Source organism: Macaca nemestrina, chromosome 15 (genome assembly GCF_043159975.1).
Source record: "Macaca nemestrina isolate mMacNem1 chromosome 15, mMacNem.hap1, whole genome shotgun sequence".
Lineage (NCBI taxonomy): Eukaryota > Metazoa > Chordata > Mammalia > Primates > Cercopithecidae > Macaca > Macaca nemestrina.
In genome coordinates, this window is record NC_092139.1 from 64,137,945 (window position 1) to 64,157,167 (window position 19,223).

At 42.0% G+C, this 19,223-nt stretch overlaps 1 protein-coding gene and 1 long non-coding RNA gene across 42 annotated transcripts in view; one reads left to right on the forward strand and one right to left on the reverse strand.

Annotated features, from left to right (window-relative positions):
- The window catches only part of LOC139358577 (uncharacterized), a 102,809-nt gene that overhangs the window by 58,812 nt on the left and 24,774 nt on the right, over positions 1 to 19,223 (reverse strand). For 28 of the 30 annotated variants that reach the window (XR_011613754.1, XR_011613752.1, XR_011613740.1 and 25 more), the window contains 3 exons: positions 12,468 to 12,657; positions 9,822 to 10,506; positions 9,058 to 9,138 (listed from right to left, as the gene is read on the reverse strand). This is a non-coding gene — a long non-coding RNA (uncharacterized lncRNA). The remainder of the gene's footprint in view (positions 1 to 9,057; positions 9,139 to 9,821; positions 10,507 to 12,467; positions 12,658 to 19,223) is intronic. The other 2 variants (XR_011613762.1, XR_011613765.1) reach the window with 2 other exon arrangements.
- LOC139358575 (uncharacterized) lies at positions 1,236 to 18,895 on the forward strand. 12 transcript variants are annotated; one of them, XR_011613735.1, is made up of 5 exons: positions 2,436 to 2,910; positions 4,627 to 4,758; positions 6,950 to 7,040; positions 9,202 to 9,311; positions 9,665 to 9,755. XR_011613735.1 is itself a non-coding variant. In XM_071079811.1 (4 exons), the coding sequence occupies exons 2-4, from the start codon at positions 2,283 to 2,285 to the stop codon at positions 18,793 to 18,795; spliced, it is 372 nt and encodes a 123-aa protein (XP_070935912.1). In that variant the 5' UTR covers positions 1,251 to 1,348; positions 2,274 to 2,282; the 3' UTR covers positions 18,796 to 18,812. The 12 variants fall into 12 exon arrangements, 6 of the variants coding, with proteins under 6 accessions (XP_070935912.1, XP_070935908.1, XP_070935907.1 ...); XR_011613733.1 differs by lacking the exons at positions 2,436 to 2,910; positions 6,950 to 7,040; positions 9,202 to 9,311; positions 9,665 to 9,755 and adding exons at positions 1,236 to 2,110; positions 2,245 to 2,414; positions 18,688 to 18,798; XR_011613730.1 differs by lacking the exons at positions 2,436 to 2,910; positions 9,202 to 9,311; positions 9,665 to 9,755 and adding exons at positions 1,236 to 2,110; positions 2,245 to 2,414 and having other exon boundaries at positions 6,950 to 7,068.

A 19,223-nucleotide genomic window follows, 5' to 3' on the forward strand; every position in this document is an offset into this window, starting at 1 on the left:
TGCTGCAGTTTGCCGAAGGTCCACTCCAGACCTTGTCCACCTGGGTATTAACACCGGAGGCTGCAGAACAGCTAACATCGCTGCCTTCTCCTTCCTCTGGATACTGCATCTCAGAGGGACACTAACCTGATGCCAGCCAGAGCTCTCCTGTATGAGGTGTCTCTCAACCCCTGTTGGGAGGTCTCTCCTGGTCAGGAGGCTCAGGGGTCAGCGATCCACTTGAGGCGGCAGTCTGTCCCACAGCAGAGCTGGTGCGCTGTGCTGGGAGAATCCCACTTGTCAGGATCAGCTGCTCTCTTCAGAGTCGGCAGGCAGGAAAGTTTAAATCCACTGAAGCTGCGCCCACAGCTGCTCCTTCCCCCAGGTGCTCTGTCCCAGGGAGATGAGAGTTTTATCTGTAAGCCCCTGACTGGGGCCTTTCCTTCAGAGATGCCCTGTCCAGTGAGGAGGAATCTAGAGAAGTAGTCTGGCCACAGCTGCTTTGCCATGCTGGGGTGAATTCCACCCAGTCCAGACCTCCCAGCCTCCTTAGAACTATGTTTATGGTTCCCATTAAGAGTAAGGCATAAAACCACAGGGGCACAAGGATCAAGAGGTTACTATGAAAAGTACAGTTGTGCTCTGAAGCACCCCCTGCAGGCAGGATCCTGTCCAGAGAGCCAGGAGGAGGGAGGCCACTGGTCAGCATTCTGGGCTATTTTTGGCTCCCTCCCACCTGCCCCTCCTTTCGGCCCAAGTTCTAGTCCCACTTGCTTTGTCACCCACTGCCTGTTTATGGCAGCTTCCTCTCTGGTCTTCAGTGTCCTCATTGATCTAATGAATACACATCGCTCCTCTAATCACAAATATTCATGCAGAAGTATAAATGATGTGAAAGTGCTTTGAAAATTGTAGTAAGTGAAAGGGCACTGACTTCTTCCCATTTTCCCAAGTCCTGCTTCAGAACCACTCTCCTAGGCCCCCAGTCCCTAGCTCCATCTTGGACCTTTGATCAAACTTTGCCTACTGAGGGGCATAACTACATGGTATCCCCAGAAAAGGGACTAATATTACAGCCCCCATTTCTTCTCTGCTATTTTCCATGATCGCTCTTACATCTAGAAACTGGCATCCGTTCTCTAGTTGGTGGGGCCCTCTCCCTAGACCAAAAGAGAGGGGCACACAGGCATCATAATGGGCATTCAGACATGGTATGATGCAAGGGGTGGGCATGTTATAAATGCTGGGGTAGGTCTGGGCACATCCCACGTACTCATTTGGACTCACTGGGAGAAGGGATTAACTAGAATTCTCATTGGAAGAATTGACAGGAAAGCTCCCTCCAATTTCTCAATTTCCACCCCGCCTGGTACCTGGTTTTATGATTCCACACCCTCCTGATCCATCCTGCCCTCCTAATACATCCCACTCTCTTAAGCCATCCTACTCTTGTGCTCACAAATCCCTCCCCCTTCTTCAATCTGCCAAGCCCCTTCCTCCTCTCCAGAAGCATGTGGATTTTTCAGTTTTCTGCCCTAACTGTTATCCCACTGTGGCTCATACCTGCCCTCCCCACTACCCTACCCTAATACTCTACCTGCCCTGCTCTTCTGCTATTCGTTACAAACCATCCATTTGTCATTGCTCTGGTCCCAGATCTCTTTCTGGAAACTCCCCTATCCATCACCCTAGCCCTCCTCCTAGCCCTACTGGTCAACTTTGGGGTCCCAGAACTCTTCCTTGTGATTCCCCAATCTGTTCCCCTATTCCTCCTCCTAGCCCTCCTTGCCAACACTCTGGTCCCAGAACTCTTTTCTGTGACTCCCCTATCTGTCCCCCTACTCCTCCTCCTAGCCCTGCTTGCAAACACTGTCGTCCCAGAGCTGTTTCCTGGGATGCCTCTACCTATGACTCTACTCCTCCTCCTTAGCCCTACTTCTTTCTAGTCCCCAGCCCCAGCCCCGCCATCTCCACCAGACCTGACAGTTCACAAATCTCATCTTGGAGATGGTTTCCCTGCTCCTGGGGCAGTTCTGGTACAGTTCAGGATGGCCAGGACTGTGGGTTCTCAGCAGCCTGGCCTGGTGGACAAAGGAAATGCAAGACGGTGGCAAACCAGCATTCAGCCTCAGTAAGTCACAAGAGCCCTTCTCCATGACCAGGTCATGGTCACCCTACTGTCATCTGTACTTTGCCTTTATTCCCATCCTGTTAATACTCTTCAGAGACCAGAGATACCTCTAACAATTTTCTGTCTCTAAACAGTCTGCTCCTTTCCTCCCCTGCCTGATCAGCCAGCCTGCATGAGCCTCTGTATTTGTTTCTGGCTTCTCCATGGAACTCAGCCTACAGCCACAAAGCAAACCACGGGGCCAGTGACAGAGAAGGCAGAGGGGAGTGAGGAGTGGGAAACACCTAACCTGTTCTCAAGGAAGGTAAGTCCTGCCCTGGGTTAAACTGAGTGCAATAACAGTGACCCCTGAGAGCTCACAGGGCACAAGGCTCCCACTATCAGTGGAAAATCAGTGTTGGTTTTGTTTATGTATTTGCTGCCTGGCTTATCCCAGAATTTATTTGTATTCACCCTAGGATTCTAGAACCATGGTAGAGATGTTCTGTCCTTGAGAAATGTCTCCTGCAGTAGGGGGTGGGGCCCTCCACTGTGCCCTTATCACAGCACAAAGGGCTGAGCCTCTTTCATCAGCTGCTTCTACCTCACAATGGGGAGGGGAGCAGAGTCTGCAAAGCAAGAGCCCGTCCAGATCCCACTCAGATGCCTGCAGGACATGCACTGATGATGCTTACAAAAGGCCTCTTTTCCACTGGTTATCTAGATTCTCCATCAGACAACATCAAGAATCTCAATCAAAATCCCACTATATTTTTGAGAACTTGACAATTGAAATTTATATGGAAATGCAAAAAGCCAAGGTTAGCCAACACTCTCATAAAAAGACATTTTCCCTACCAGATATCAGAACTTAGCATGAAAATTATAGTAATTAAGAAAGCATAGGAGTGGCGAAAGCATAGACAAGTAGACAAGTGGCACAGAATTGAGACCAGAACGACACTCACAGACATGTGGACACTTTCTTTAAGACTCCTGCAGCAGGCCAGGCGCGGTGGCTCACGCCTGTAATCCCAGCACTTTGGGAGGCCGAGGCGGGCAGATCACAAGGTCAGGAGATCGAAACCATCCTGGCTAACACGGTGAAACCCTGTCTCTACTAAAAATACAAAAAAATTTTCAGCCAGGCGTGGTGGCAGGTGCCTGTAGTCCCAGCTACTCAGAAGGCTGAGGCAGGAGAATGGCGGGAACCCAGGAGGCGGAGCTTGCTGTGAGCCAAGATCTTGCCACTGCACTCCAGCCTGGGTGACAGAGCGAGGCTCTGTCTCAAAAAAATAAATAAATAAATAAAAATAAGACTCCTGCAGCAGACAGAACAGTGGGGACAGGATTGCCTTTTCAACTAAGTGGTGCTGGGTCAGTTGGTTACTCATTTGGAAAAAAAAAAAAATCAAGCGAGATTCCCACTTCACACTACACTCAAAAATCAGTTAGGTAGAAGACAGGTCTAATGTGAAACAGTAAAACCAATAAATATTCTACAACTGCTCTGCCTATGCATGGCTACTGAATACTTGAGATGTGCCAATAAGCGGAACACTTGCATTGGAAAGTTAAACAGTAGGAAAAACCAATGTTAAATATCTCAATAATTTTTATATTGAAAGTTTGAAATTATAATAATTTGTATATACTGAGTTAAATAAAACACTATTAAACTTAGCTTTATTGGATTCCCTTTTCTCTCTCAATGTGGATACTAGATAATATTTAGTCTAGATAATATGTGTCTCACTTCATAATTTTTATTGGATGGCAGTGATCTAGAAGGTAACACAGAAATATATATATCTTCAGGACATCAAATCAAGAAAAGATGTCATGAATGGCATTTACGAAACAATAACCATAAAGTGAAAGACTAATACATTCGACCGCACTTAAATTTTTGGTCTCAAAAAAACAGCATTAAGAGACTAAAAAGGCAAGCCACAAAGAGAGAAAAGATATTTGTAGCACACATAATTCTCAAAATAATAAACTCCAAGAAACTAATAAATGGAAAACCAGTCAATAGTAAAACACATCGAACACTGTCTCCCAGACACCCAGCGCATCCTGAAGCACACTGTGTCCCGAATGAATGAAGGAACACATGGTAGGGAAGAGCACAGGCTTTAAAGTCAGTGTTTAGGCACTCGCTAAATCCAGGGGGTGGCTAATTTCTCAATGCTAGGCATACTTTGGTTCTTTTAAAGTAAACAGTATTACATTAAGTATCCAGAAGAGTCATTCATAGTAACAAAAGGTAAAATGGTGGCTGCCAGGGGCTGGAGGGACGGGAAATGGAGAGTTGTTTAATGTGTGTGAAAGAAAATGTTCTTAGCACTACTCACTTAAGAATGCCTAAGATGGTGAGTTTTATGTGTAGTTTATAACGAACATTTATAAAACTCTCAAGTCACCATGTTAATTAGAATGGAGAGCTACTCCGTCTGAGATACACACAGTTTGGATTCTGGACATCTGCTTTTAAGTAGGGAGAGGTTTCTGACCCCTTATGAAATCTCTTTCAGGGAATGACTGGCCAAGATGAGATTCAATCGTATGTCCACTACCTCCTGGCCTGCCACCTGGCTGTGAGTCCTTTGTGGGTGGTGTCCAGAGGCGGTTCCAGTGACCAGGCAGGTGCTGAGAAGCACAGGCAGGTGAGTTGAGCGATGGAAGGAGGTGGGGTGTGAAATAAGATCCTGAGAGGTGGGAGGGGAGTGGGCAGGGTGGGTGGAGGCAGGGGAATGGGTGACAACACCGAGATCTACTCCCCCTCATGGGACACCTGCCAGGAGACAGCGTGTGATGCCACTGCCTAGAGTCGGCAGAAGACCCAGGAGCAGGCAGGCAGCACAAGGGCACCCAGAGTGCTCCTGATCAGACAGAGCAGCATGGAGGCTGCAGTGGGACACCCGAGGGAAAAGGTGACCCCAGATGAGGTTCAGCAGAACCAGATACTGTGGGAACTCCCTAACCAGACCAAGCAGCATGGAGGCCACGGTGAGACTCCTGAGGGAGAAGGCAAACCCAGATAAGGCTCATCAGGACCAGATCTTGTGGGAACTGGAGAGAACAATCCCAGATGACGTCCATTGGGACCAGATCTTGTGGGAAACACAGAGAACAATCCCAGATGACGTCCATCGGAACCAGATCTTGTGGGAACTGGAGAGAACAATCCCAGATGATGTCCATCAGGACCAGATCTTGTGGGAACCGCACTTCAAAGTGCTGCCAACCCACAAACACTGCATGCAGCATCACATGGATGCCCTCTGCAAGGGTGAGGGGATGCTTGCAGGATGGAGGAAATACCAGAGTGGCATGTGGGGCTCATTAAAGGAGAAGTTACCCTCTCACACCCTACCTCCTTCTATAGACTTTAGGAGCGATGTCTTTGGAAGGGGTTCGCCTACATCACATCAGATGTATTAAATATATTAAAACACATCCACGCCTCATGGAACATTTTCACTGTAGAAATGAGAGGTTGAGTATCATTTTCTAATTTTGTTTTTGAAACATAACTGTATTTTGCAGGATTGCTATGTGTTGGTTTTGTTGCTATTTTGGTTTCTTTCTAACAAGCTAAAGGTTTCTACTCAGGCTTCTGACCTCATAGACCTTTCGAAAGCTCAGGGTTGTGGAAGCCTCTGGGCCCATGGTGTTCCCCTGATGAGGCAGCCCTGCCCTCCTTTCTCATCACTGTGCACGCTCCATGGGCAGTCACATCCGGGCCTGCCACATCAGCTCCCCCTAGGCTACTGGGCCTTAAATGAAGCTTCAGAACCACGTACAAAACCACCTCCCATCTCCCTTCCCTGGACAACCCACAGGCACCTCACACTCACTAGGTGGAAAGCCAGGTTACCCTGTACCTTCTTCCAAAACCTCTGCTACTCTAGACAGTCTTGTGTCTCAGCACAAGGCAACACAGTCATCCTCCCTCCCACATTAGAAGCCCAGGAGTCACCCCCAGACTCTCCCTCACTCCACACATGTAGGGAGGCACAAGTCCTGTTGATTCCTTCACATTTGTCTCACCTGTTCCTCCCTCAGTGTAAGACTCCACTATGCACGTGGAAGCATCTGCACCTCCACCCACATCATTTCACCCTCCAAGCAGCATCTAAACCTGCCTCTCACCGCCACCCTCACTCCCAAAGCCTCAGCAGGGCCCTGCTCTCTCTTCCCTGGATTAGTCTGATGGGCTTTTCAACTACTCTCTTTCCCTCCTGCCCATCCCCTCCACGGCCCTGCTAGTCAGGGCTATGTCAGTAGGTCAACTAGATCACATCAATCCCCATGTAAGGTCTCTCCATGGCCCTCACAGCTCCTGAGCTTAAATCAATCAGCACACATGGCACCTTTGGGTCTGGCTCTGGTTTCTGCCTGGATTCACCACATACTCCCCTCCACCTTTCCACCTGCAGCTCTATTTATTTATATAAATTATTTTTGAGATGAGGTGTCACTCTGTCACTCAGGCTGGATTGCAGTGGTGTGCAGCGCATTGCAGCCTTGAACTTCTGCCCACTTAAGCCTCTGAAGTAGCTGGCACTCTAGGCACACATCACCAAAACTGGCTATATTTTTCCCAACTCCATCCCCAACTCCTGGCCTCCAGCAATCCTTCCACCTCAACTTCAGCTTCCCAAAGTGGTGGGATTACAGGTGTGAGCCACTGAACCCAGCCAGATATGTGTGTATATATATGTATTTTAATTATTTGCTTCTTGCTTTTGAGCTTTTGTTTCATTAGTGTATAAAGTCTAGACTGGGTATATAGTTCTGAATTTAAATGCATGCTCTATGACACGGACTGTTCACTTTTTTTCTGAACTGCAGTTTTTCCATCCGAAAAATGGAAATAACAACCCACCACTCCACGAGTCTTTTCAGAATTGAAGATTTGCTTAAAGCATGTGGCTCAGAGGAGGTATACAATAAATAATGTCTATCATCACCCTGTTAGTCTTTACCCAATGATTATGAGTGTTCAATTGTTCTCCTCACCAGATAAGTTAGTTTCACCAATGTATTTCCTTACTGCCTAGTCCCCATGCCTCTGTTTATTGGTGTCATCTCATATCACACAGCAGCTCAGTGATGGTGCTGGCCAATCTTGGTGTGTATTCACATCTGTGCCCTTAGCACTCCATGGCACTAGCTCTACACCTATCTCTGCAGCCTACAACTAATCCAGAAAAAGACCAGTGGGAGTACCTCTGGATCTACCAGATACACTCTGACATCTACCTGAATTCTCCCCTTTAGAATTTTTCACAGGATTCTTACCTACTATATTCCAACAGGCATTTTCTCCAAATAGTCCTTTCTTCTTGCCTTTTAAAATCAGCTCGGTTAGAACAGACACCCAGGCATTATCAGGCCCATGGGACCAAGGAGATGACTGACACAAAAACTGCTGAAGATGGAGCTGACTAGATAGGATGAGAAAACTTTGTCTAGCAGAAAGTGGCTATTGTTTTAGTAGTTTTTAAACTCACATGAACAGGATATGAGACTTAAATTGTTTGATCATGATACAATGTGTCATGTGTGTCAAAACATCAAACTGTACCCATCCAGTATACAGAATTATAATGTTTTAATTAAATAATTAAAAAGTGAGTATATTTCAATTACTTTGGAGAACTGAGTGACATTATAAAAAATTAAAAATTTGCAGGACACATTTTAACTTAACTGGCATATGGGATTTAAAACTGAGTACCATAACTTAGGAAGCATGAAAATAAATTCTTACTGCATGTTAGTGTGAGGTTTTTTTTCCAGCCATTACGACCATTCAAGAGCAGTGAAACGAACTCATTTTAGAGCCACACACGCAAACTCTCATAATAATTATTCAACAAAGTTTTCAAACGTAATAAACCACACTTAAACACAGTTTTACATGAAAAAGTGAATCAGATACTTTCCTGATACAATATATTAAAAGGCAAATTCACTGACAGCAGGGGCTTTAAAAAGCGACAACATTCTGAGAGTGTCAGCACAGTGCTGTGTTTTGGACACGAAGTGGAATTCACTAAATGACGCCAACATGTTTAAAAGAACCTCTAGCGTAAACTTTTTTAAAATCTCAAATCTAGAAGGCCCTAACGTATGTGCATGTTTCTAAATACAAAGTAAGTTATCGCCAAGGAAATAATGACCAGGAAGCAATAATAAAGAAAAGGGATTTATTTATTTTCCTTTTAGAATTAGTTTAGGAATTTCTCTCTAGTTTAGCTAATTATCTTCAAATCCCAAATACTACATTCTCAAATACCACACTAACACCTACTAAATCACACGGCAAGTTTTTGGTATGCAATAAAATAAATCTTCACTAATCCAAAAGGAAGACAGCTGGGAACTGCATCCAGCAAACTTGCTCCCAATGTATTACTAAATAAGACGCTACAAAGATAAGGAAGCTCCGTAACTCCCTCACCATTTGCCCTGAGGTAATTTTCTTGTGGGCAAAGGATGAACAGAGCACAATACCATCTCTCTGCTCACCTGTCACAAACGCACATCTCATTGCTTCTTCTGCTGTATCATTTCACTAAGCTAGACTAAGGCATAAGTGAAGATTCTTTTACCCTCCTCTCACATGTAAACTGTGTAATCAGAAAAAGGCTAATCAGAGACTCGAAAGAATGCAACCATTTGTCTTGTCTACTTATGACCCGGAAGCCTCCGCCCATGCTTCGAGTTGTTGTCCCACCTTTCTGGACAAAACCAATGTACATCTTACACATATTGATGGATGTCTCACAACTTCCAACAATGTATTAAAGCAAGCTGTACCCCAACCATCTTGGGCACATGTCCTCAGGACCTCCATAGGCTGTGTCACGTCCATAACCCTGGCAAACTAGACTTTCCAAATTCATTGAGACCTGTCTCCGATATTCTGTATTCACAATTGAAAAGCAACTTACAGTGAGAAGTCCTCGGCTTCCTGCTCTACACAGCTAACTTGAGTCTTCTTTGGTGACCCCCGGCGTTCTCATCAGACCTCCCTGGTGGAAGAGCATGTGGGATTATATCATTGACATACACAAGTGTATGTGTTCGCTTTACAGCACAGCATTAAGAAGTCTAAATGAAAAAGGTTTTCTTGTCTTGACAATTGAAAACAAAGGGCCCGAGAATCCAGCAAGTAACTACTCACTAAATGTGTTAAATGCAAAGTGTAAGTAAAATGAGGAGGGTTTTTTTTATAGGTTACTGCTAAGAGTGGAAGTTAGGGGACCTCAGTTCTGGTGATAAAATCAATCCCTCCTTTGGAGGTTGATATTAGGGTGAATTCTGGCAATCATACTTTATTTGACCCTTAAAAATTAGCACTGAATGCATGATTACAGTGGCACAATACAGAACTCTAATATAGTGAATCTAATACAGGAAGAAATTTCTAAATGCCCCTAGAATATCTCAAAATTATTTGCTAAGAAATGCTAAGATCTCGGCAAAATGGCTTTCAAATAGCTAACTGTGATTGGGTTTTTGATATACTTTCCCTGATATATATTTTTTTTGTCCTAGGAGTGGGGAGATTGGAGGTAAAGACTGCTTTGCCACACTAATGAATATGGTGTTAAAAGTACAGGTGCTAAAAAATATGTTCTCTAATTAATTATTTTTGTAGAAAATTAAATTAAAAACCAAAACTAATGTAAGCTATCCATTTGTATATCCTTACCTTGATCATAAAATTTTGGTCTATATTCTTCACCAAAGCATTCGCACTCCGGAATCTCATTATTTAGGTCGAATTCTTCTGTCACTGTGTCATTTACTTTATACCACTTTCCTTTTCCACAACCCCTAGAACTCAGAGATCAGACAAACACATTAAGGTTAAAAACAAACACCCTCGTCCCCAGCATTTATCTCTATGCAATGTCTACAAATAAAGTAGGTAACCATGATCTTAAACATCTAAGAAAAATGTGGCAATAATTATTTCAATTTCTAAAATAACTTTTCAAATTGAAGGGATAAAGCCAGCTACATTAAGCTTTAAAAATTCAGAATGAAATGAGGTCAAAGAACAAAGTCAACGTGTCCTGTACCATGAAGGTGAGTGTGGATGATAAGGGAGGCAGAGAGAGCAGGGGAGAGGCTGGTGGCCAGTGAGCAAGCACCACCTGCAGAGACCCTCCCAACCTGTCCCTCATAAAAGAATAGCAGGGGCCTGTGTGTGCTGCCCATTGTATATGATGACATGAAGTGCACAGTCTTCTATGAAGGCACTTTTTTTTTTTTTTGTGGGGACCCTCCACCTTCCTGGATCTATACTTCACCCATCTTCACCAATTCCCAAAGAGATATTCTGCCAAACCATTCTAGAAACTGTAAGGCTCCATGTTCAGCATCCAGGGAAACTATGTTAAAGGAAAAAGACCATATTAACATGGATTAGTAACACAGCAGGACTCAATTAAGTTAGACAGAATTCAGAGGATGTGATTTCCTAGTTTAAGGACAGAGTATCTACCTCATCAATTTAATCACAAAATCTAAGAAACGGCAATTCTGGGAAAGCCTAAGTAGCCCCTGGTTTGAGCATTAGGCATTTTCCTTCACAGCAATGACAAAGCTGCACTCTAGAAATGAGTGCTCCTGTATAGAGATCTGCCTGTCCCATGAGCAGCAACTGCTTCAGACAAGGGGTTCCTCATACACTGGGGTCACAGCCTTTCACATGGTGAATGAAACATGAAAACCAAAAAAAAAAAAAAAAAAAATGAGCAAGGAAATTGTTTTTAGAAATTTCAGGAGGAGAAAAGTTGCCTTTATTTGTTCATCATATTTAGCGGAGCAGCTAATCTCCCAGTCAAATCCAAATCTCATTAGGTCAATTACTCAGATACTGATACTAGGTCAAAACTTAATACAGTTCCTTTCCACTGAAACAGAATTCACAGACACAAGCAAATACAAAGAAAAGATAAATCTAACTAAGAATAAAATCCCACTTGCTACAAAGTAGTTATCCAATTTTCTTTTCTGCTTTTTGCTTGTAATTTAAAATTGACCCATCTGACAGAAACTTGTGGCTAGTGACGGAATCTAGTGAATCAGCTGAGATAAGGAACAGTCAAGGTGTGGGAATGAATAGTTGGGAATCTGATCTCTAGTCCTGGCTCACCACTCATCACAGAGTTTCCCAAAAATAGAGTAAAATATTTAGGAATTAATTTGACCAAGAAGAATGGAAGACTTGTATAATGAACACTATAAAGAAGACATGAGTAAATGGAGACACAATCCACGTTCACAGTTTGGAAGACAATATTGTTAAGATGTCAATACTATCCAAAGCAATCTACAGATTTATGCAATTCCCATCAAAATCACAATGACTTTTTACAGAAATAGAAATATCTATTCTAAAATTCATAAGGGATTTCAAGGAACCTCAAATAACCAAAACAATCTTGCAAGAAAAAAAAAGCTGGAAGATTCACAATTCCTGTTTTCAAAACTTTCTACAGTCATAATAACCAAAACAGTGTGACATTGGCCTAAAGACAGACATATAGGTGAATGAAATAGAACAGAAAGCCCAAAAATATATACTTACATATATGGTAAAATGATTTTCAACAAGAGTGTCAAGACCATATAATAGGGAAAATGTCATTTTTTAAACACATGGCATTGGGAAAACTAAATATCAACATGAAAAAGAAGAAAATTGGATCCTTACCTAATACCATATACAAAGTTAAAATGGATCAAAGACTTAAATGTAAAACCTAAAATTATGAAACTCTTAGAAGAAAAGATAAGATAAAAACTTCACAACACTGCATTTGGCAATGATTTCTTGAATATGACACCAAAAACACAGGCAACAAAATTTTAAAAATAGACAAACAAGACTTCATGAAAATTGCAAATTTTGTGCATCTAAATACATTATCAACAACGTAAAAGTGCAGCCCACAGAATGGGAGAAAATACTTGCAAATAAAGTGATTAATATCCAGAATATATAAAGAACTTCTAAAACTCAACAACAAACAACAATTTAATTCAAAAATAAGCAAAGGACTTAAAAGGAATATTTCTTCAAAGAAGATAGAAAATGGCCGATAAGTGTGAGAAGATATTCATTATCACTAGTCATTAGGGAAATGTGAATCAAAACTGCAATGAGATACCACTCCATACCCATCAGTATGACATCTATAAAATAAAATAAAAATAGAAACTATCAAGTTTCGTCAAGGATGTGGAGAAATTGGAACGCTTTTGCATGGTTAGTGGGAATGTGAAGTGGTACAGCTATTGTAGAAAACCGTATGTTGTTTCCCGAATAAACTAAAAATAGTATTACCATGTGATCCAGCAATTGCACTTCTCAGTATATACTCAAAAGAACTGAAAACAGGGTCTTCAAGAGATTATTTGTACACCCGCATTGATAGCTGTATTACTCCCAATATCCAAAATATGGAAGCAATCCAAGTGTCCATTGACAAATGGATAAGCAAAACGTGGTCTTCACAGATGATGGATCGTCAGTCCTAAAAAGAAAGAAAATCCCGTCACATCTACAATATGGATGAAACTTGAAGACATTATGCGGAGTAAAATAAACCAATCACAAAAACAAATGTTTTATGATTCCATTTATATTAGATACTTAAAACATTAGTCAAAATCAGAGACAGAAAGTAGAATGGTGGTTACCAGGGGCTGGGAGAGAAGGGAATGGAAAGTTATTGTTTAACGGGTACAGAGTTTCAGTTTTAGAAAATGAAGAGAGATATGGAGATAGATGATGGTGATGGCTGTGCAACCTTATACATGTATTTATTACCACTGAATGGGAAACTTAAAATGGCTAAGATAATAAATTTTATGTTATATATATTTTTACCACAATTAAAAAATTGTAGGGGGGGAAAAATGTCCTGGGTACACAGTCTTCACTCTTCTAACAGGAAAAACAAAAACAAAAAACTTGTGTTTGTTGAATATTTTTCTCCTCTGATTACATTTTTTAGCAGAAAATTGAAACATACACTTTTCAAAATAACTAACACCATGCCACTCATTTCCGTAAGCCCCTTACAGTTTTTAACCAGAATACAATATCTTCACTCCACCTAAGATGCCAAGTTGCTCTGCTCTTTTATAATTTATCACTTAAAATTTACAGGAAATGCTTAAGCTTGCTTACTAAATCTGACAGCCAAGCTTCTATGCAATGTTTATATCTGGTACCTAATTCCACTTGCATTAGCAAGGAAGCTTTCGGTGATGACCTAGCAAGACTTGCTTTAAATGGTGCTTTTTTTTTTTTTTGGACAAAGCCTTGAAGCAAGGATAAACAGTATATTCTCCACATCTAAGTTTAACACCAGAACAGACATAACCTCACACCTAACACTTGGCAGTAGTTGTGTTTAAATCTGAAAGTAGTCTGTTGCTAAAAGGGCAGTATTTCCCTCTTTAATGTGCTTTGATTTACTGTTGTACTGCATTTCAGACAAAACTCTTAGTACATGATGTTTATCAGGGAGAGGAAGATTAGTAGGGGTTTACCTTGCTTGATGTCTACTCTATTAGGAATATCATTAGTTTCCATTAAGTTTGATTCTCTCAGCTACAGACTAGGACTGAATTGATCACTTTGGGAAATTAAATTTACTCTCACAAGCAAGTAAGGCACTATTTAGTGAATTAGTAATCCAAAGCAATAATGTTAGCCCATAATAGTTTTCAAAATTCATTAGAACAATGAAGTTCTACCCAAGTTGAAATCTGCACAGATACACCTCTCATTTTTCGCCACAGGTGTCTCCTTACTCCCATCCTCATCCGGCGATGGCTTGTATTCTAAACTAAGAGAGAAGCAACCTCAAAATCTAACATCTATTAAACTCTGAGCACTTAATCATAACCTGATACATAGAAAGCTCAGGAAACAAAATGTCAGGCCAGATGCAGTGGTTCATGCCTGTAATCCTAGCACTTTGGGAGGCCGAGGCAGGCAGATCACTAAGTTGGTAGACCAACCTTGCCAACATAGTGAAGCCTTGTCTCTACTAAAAATACAAAAAATTAGCCAGGCATGGTGACATGCACCTGTAATCCCAGCTACTCAGGAGGCTGAAGCAGGAGAATCCCTTGAACCTAGGAGGTGGAGGCTGCAGTGAACTGAAATTATGCCACTGAACTCCAGCCTGGGCAACAGAGAAAGAAAAACAAAACAGAAGAGGAGGGGAGGAAAGGAGAGGGCAAGGAGGGGGAGGGAGAAGGGAAAGAGAGGAGAGGAGGGGAGGGGAGGGGAGCAAAGGAGAAGAGAAGACAGTGTCAAATGAATTAGTACAAGTTGCTGTCCCAGACACAGCAAAGGAGGAGGCTGGAGACAAAGGCAGGAATGTTGGAGACAAAATGCATTAAATTGGGTCTCTGCTCTCAAGGAGCTTGTAATCTGAGTCAGATACTGAATCACACATGTAAAAATTAATTTGTGTCATATTTTCTCTACAATCCTCCTCTAGTTCCAAAGAAGGAAAGAGCCTCACATACTTAGAAAACAGAAAGAAAACCACTGAGCCTGGCTACAACATAGCGTCGAAGCTGAGGGTAGGAGACAGGGAGCCAATGAAGGGCCACAGATGGTAAAGAGCCTATTCATTCTGAAGTCACAATCCCCCGATAGGGTTTAGGAGGAAATGAAAGCCTGAAAAGTCACTGTAGTTGCCAGTGGAAGAATGACACGAACGGGTGAAAGAGGAAGCAGAGAGACCCTTGAGGAAGCTACTGCCTTACACCAGATAAAAAAAGCAAAAGGCAATGTGGTCTACAAAAACAAAAACAGAGAAAGCCAATGCAAAGGTGATCTATGTTGGAGTTGAAGCTCTGACTGCATTTTCAGATAAATCGGATGGTCAAAGTCAGGAAAGTATATCAAGGGTGTTCTGTAAATGTTTAGATGGTAGCTTGTCACCTCTCTCCTTGAACCCCAAATGGCACTTCACAAAAATGGCACCCATGAACTTCATTTGGACAAATCAATTTTGAGATGTTTATTCACTCAAGTGGTGTTTTCAAGTAAGTGGCTGGACATATGAGTTAAAATTCAGTTTAGCGGTCAGGGCTGGAATTACTAGCATCCAGGAGATTTTCACAGCAATGGAACCATTTAAAGAATAAATAAAGACAGAGATGAAGTAATATCTCAGGTCAAAGGGCTGGGACACCCCAACCTTTATGATGCAGGCAGTTTAGGAGGAGCCTACAAAGACGACTGAGGAGAAGAGGGCAGAGAAGCAGCGGGAAACCCGACTGGAAGCCAAGAATGAGAAGACTTTCAAGGAAGGAACTATGTCAGATGCTGCTAAGCTGCCACGGAAGAGGAAGAATAAAATGTCAGGTTTGGAAATATTGAGGATGTGGATAAATCTGACAAGACTGGTTTCTATGCAGTGACAGAAAGAGAAGCTACATGGCAATGTTTGTAATAAAATAGAAAAATACCAAACATCACCCATGTGGCTATGCCACAGATGAGAAAATTCTCAGGCCTTTTGCCTGAGCACAAACTTTGACTTGCTTTGACCATGAATACACAACCTTTGGCACCTCTCCAATATCAGTGGAATGTATGCTCAGAAAAGCCAAAAGCAGGGCATGAAACTGCATTATTCAACAAGCCTCTTAGGCATAGGATGCCTACTAGTTCCTCCAATATGCATTATTCATGTTCGATGTTAGCAATTATTAGTCCGGAGCCCGTGGACTTAAGGGTTTATGAGGGACCATATGAAAAATTATGTGCAAATGCATTTTTCTACTGCCAGAGTCCAAAGCTTTTATCAAATTTTCAAGAGTTCCACGACTCTCTCTCAAAAAATAAAATATTAAGAACTTTGCCCAACACCAAAGAATTTCTACAGCTCACCAAACTGAGACAGACTTTCCCTGAGATTAAGCTCCTATGAGACCATCATTTCTCATCATCCAGGGTACCACGTAACATTTGCTCCACAGTCAAAGAAACTCCAAATAGCCCAGAGGTCTAACAAATCACCCACCTATCTCATTGAGCACTCCACGAAGCTTTCAAAGGCTCTGAATCCAGAGAAATGTCACTTCTGGGCATGGAGCTTCAGAGGCTGATAAATGCTAAGTAATCCATTACCTTGTATGAAGACAGCGCAGGGACTGAGTGGGACGCCACAGTGTTTTGCCTAAAGAATTGTAGCTCAAGCACAGAGCACTATTTGACGAGGGTCCTCCTAATTCAATTTCTACAATCAGTTCCCATCAGGAACTCCTGCTCTGGGTAAGATATGATGGCTGTCTTATAAGCGGTACTTGGCATTCTGATTGGGTCAATACTATCTGAAGGGTTTCATTCCACTTTGAATACTTGGGCAAAGGCTGCTAGAAATGTTCAGCAATGATGGTGAATTTGCTTCTTCTAAGAATGTGAAGGGATTTTAGGACATTTGTGCTCTTTAAAGTGCCACAGGTAAAGCATAAATTGACTCTCTATCCATGCAGACCAACAGTGCACTCCTTGCAAGGCACTGTGAATGGATCGGATGTGAAATTTCAACCTCACCTAAAATTCAGGTTTAACTCCTCAGCTGCTGCCACTGTATTTGGTCACTACAGAGTCAGAGCTCACATCCAATCACAAACATGACACTTAAATACTAGTGGAAACATAGCTGGCCATACTGGGAAGTGTCCTTCCTTAGAAGTACTCTCAGTCTTCAATCAAAACACACAAACATACAGCCTCTGAAACTCCATGCCCAGAAGTGACATTTCCCTGAAAGTGGCCAAACTGCCCAGAGTAATTTATAGATTTAATGCTATTTCCATTAAACTGCTCTTCACAGAATTAGAAAAAAGAAAAAAAAAACTCTAAAATTCCTATGGAACCAAAAAAGATCCCATATAGCCAAGACAATCCTAAGCAAAAAGAACAAAGTTGGAGGTATCATGTTATCCAACTTGAAACTATACTACAAGGCCACAGTAACCAAAACAGCATGGTAGTGAAGGAAAAGAAACACGCTGTTAGAAACATTTTACTGCTTCACACAAACCTCGACAGATGTACATATGAGCATCTTGTGTACGCTGCTATTTTAGAATACTCCGTGTGTGTGAACATGGCTACAATTCTACAGATACTCAGCTTCAATACTGTCTTGCTTGTGTAACTACGAACAAATCATCTATTTAAAACTGATTATGAAAAACTGGCCTAGCAATACCAGGATCTCTACAACAAGTACAACATATTATACATGGAATACTCTCAAAATTACTGCCATATTATAAGCTACTATCACATTATTATGAAATTCTGAGATAGAACATACATATATTTTGGAGACAGGGTGTCGCTCTGTCACCCAAGCTGGAGTGCAGTGGCACAATCGCTACTCACTTCAGACCTGAACTCCTGGGCTCAAACAATCCTCCTGCCTCAGCCACCTGAGTAGCTTGGGCTACAGGTACCTGCAACTATGCCTGGCTAATTTTTAGATTTTGTGTAGAGATGAGGTCTCAGTGTGTTGTCCAGGCTGGAGCATATTTCTAAAATACCAAGTATGTTAGCAATTTTATGGAATGTAATTTGAGAATAACTTTGGAGTTCAATAATCACATTAGGTCAAGTCTGTCTGTAATACAGGCAGTTTATTACAACAGAAGATTTATTAAAATGTGTGAGTATGAACAACACATCTATATAGATTTCAGAAGCTACTAAATTGCCTCTAGTTATGGCTAGTTTTAGCCAATTCTGAAAGCAATTAAAAAGCATAAAACAATTTTCAGGCAAGACATATATTATCTGTCATACCAAACAGGACAGATGAAGGAAATTCCTCCAGGGAGGCCAGGTTGCACAGGCAGCTGCTGGAAGACACCATTCACATATGAAGTCACGCCAGCATCTCCAGCCCCTACACACTGAACTGAACATACTGTATCCACTGGTGGAAGGTACTGGGAAAGAGAGGAATAGAGGCCAGGCGCGGTGGCTCAAGCCTGTAATCCCAGCACCATGGGAGGCCAAGGCGGGCGGATCACGAGGTCAGGAGATTGAGATCATCCTGGCTAACATGGTGAAACCCCGTCTCTACTAAAAAAAGTACAAAAAATTAGCTGGGCCTGGTGGCGGGTGCCTGTAGTCCCAGCTACTTGGGAGGCTGAGGCAGGAGAATGGCGTGAACCCGGGAGGTGGAGCTTGCAGTGAGCAGAGACCGTGCGCCAATGCACTCCAGCCTGGGTGACTGAGCGAGACTCTGTCTCAAAAAAAAAAAAAAAAAAACAAAAAAAAAAAAAACAAACAAACAAACAAAAAAAGAGGAATAGAAACAGTAGAAGAACAGAATTAAGATCTCCACTACAGGTGAAATAGGAAATTAAAGGAAATTAAAAAGTGTATAAATCATAAATTCAGCAGAAACTCAGTTACATGTTGAAACCAACCCCCTGAGAGAGACAGCTAAAGTCTTTCAAAAATTAACTGCCTGTTTTTCTGTAGTTACTGAACCTTATCTCTCCTCCCTTCCCAGGCATTCCGTGAGGATCCTGTTTCCCTTGCTATACAGTTACAAGGTCACAAGACAGATAAGCCTCAGTCGCAAAACATGTTTTCCTTGGAAAAACAAGAAATGATGTAATGCATGCCTCAATTGATTAACTGCCTTTGTTTCTTGCTTCTTTAGCGCACTTCCCCCTGCATGTATCTCCCGCCACGAAACACTTAAAAGGGAGCGTGGCTCTTTGTTCGGGGCTCAGTCTTTTGGATGTTAATCCGACTGGGCTGGTGCACCTAAACAAATATCCTCCTGAACCCCATCAGTCTCTCTGATTCCTTAAAATTCCCACAACACAGGCATATTGTCACTGTAGTTCTATGGGATGTTTTTCTACAGAACTAAAAAACAAACCAATGGAAAAATCAAGTGGAAAGCATATCCACAGCAAATGAAAGTAGGTAGTTCTTGTCCTAACATTTAATATGAGACAATTAGTTTATGGGTAAATATCACTTTAAGTAAATTGTACACATGAAAATACACTTGGATTCCCAATGTTTTAGGAGTAG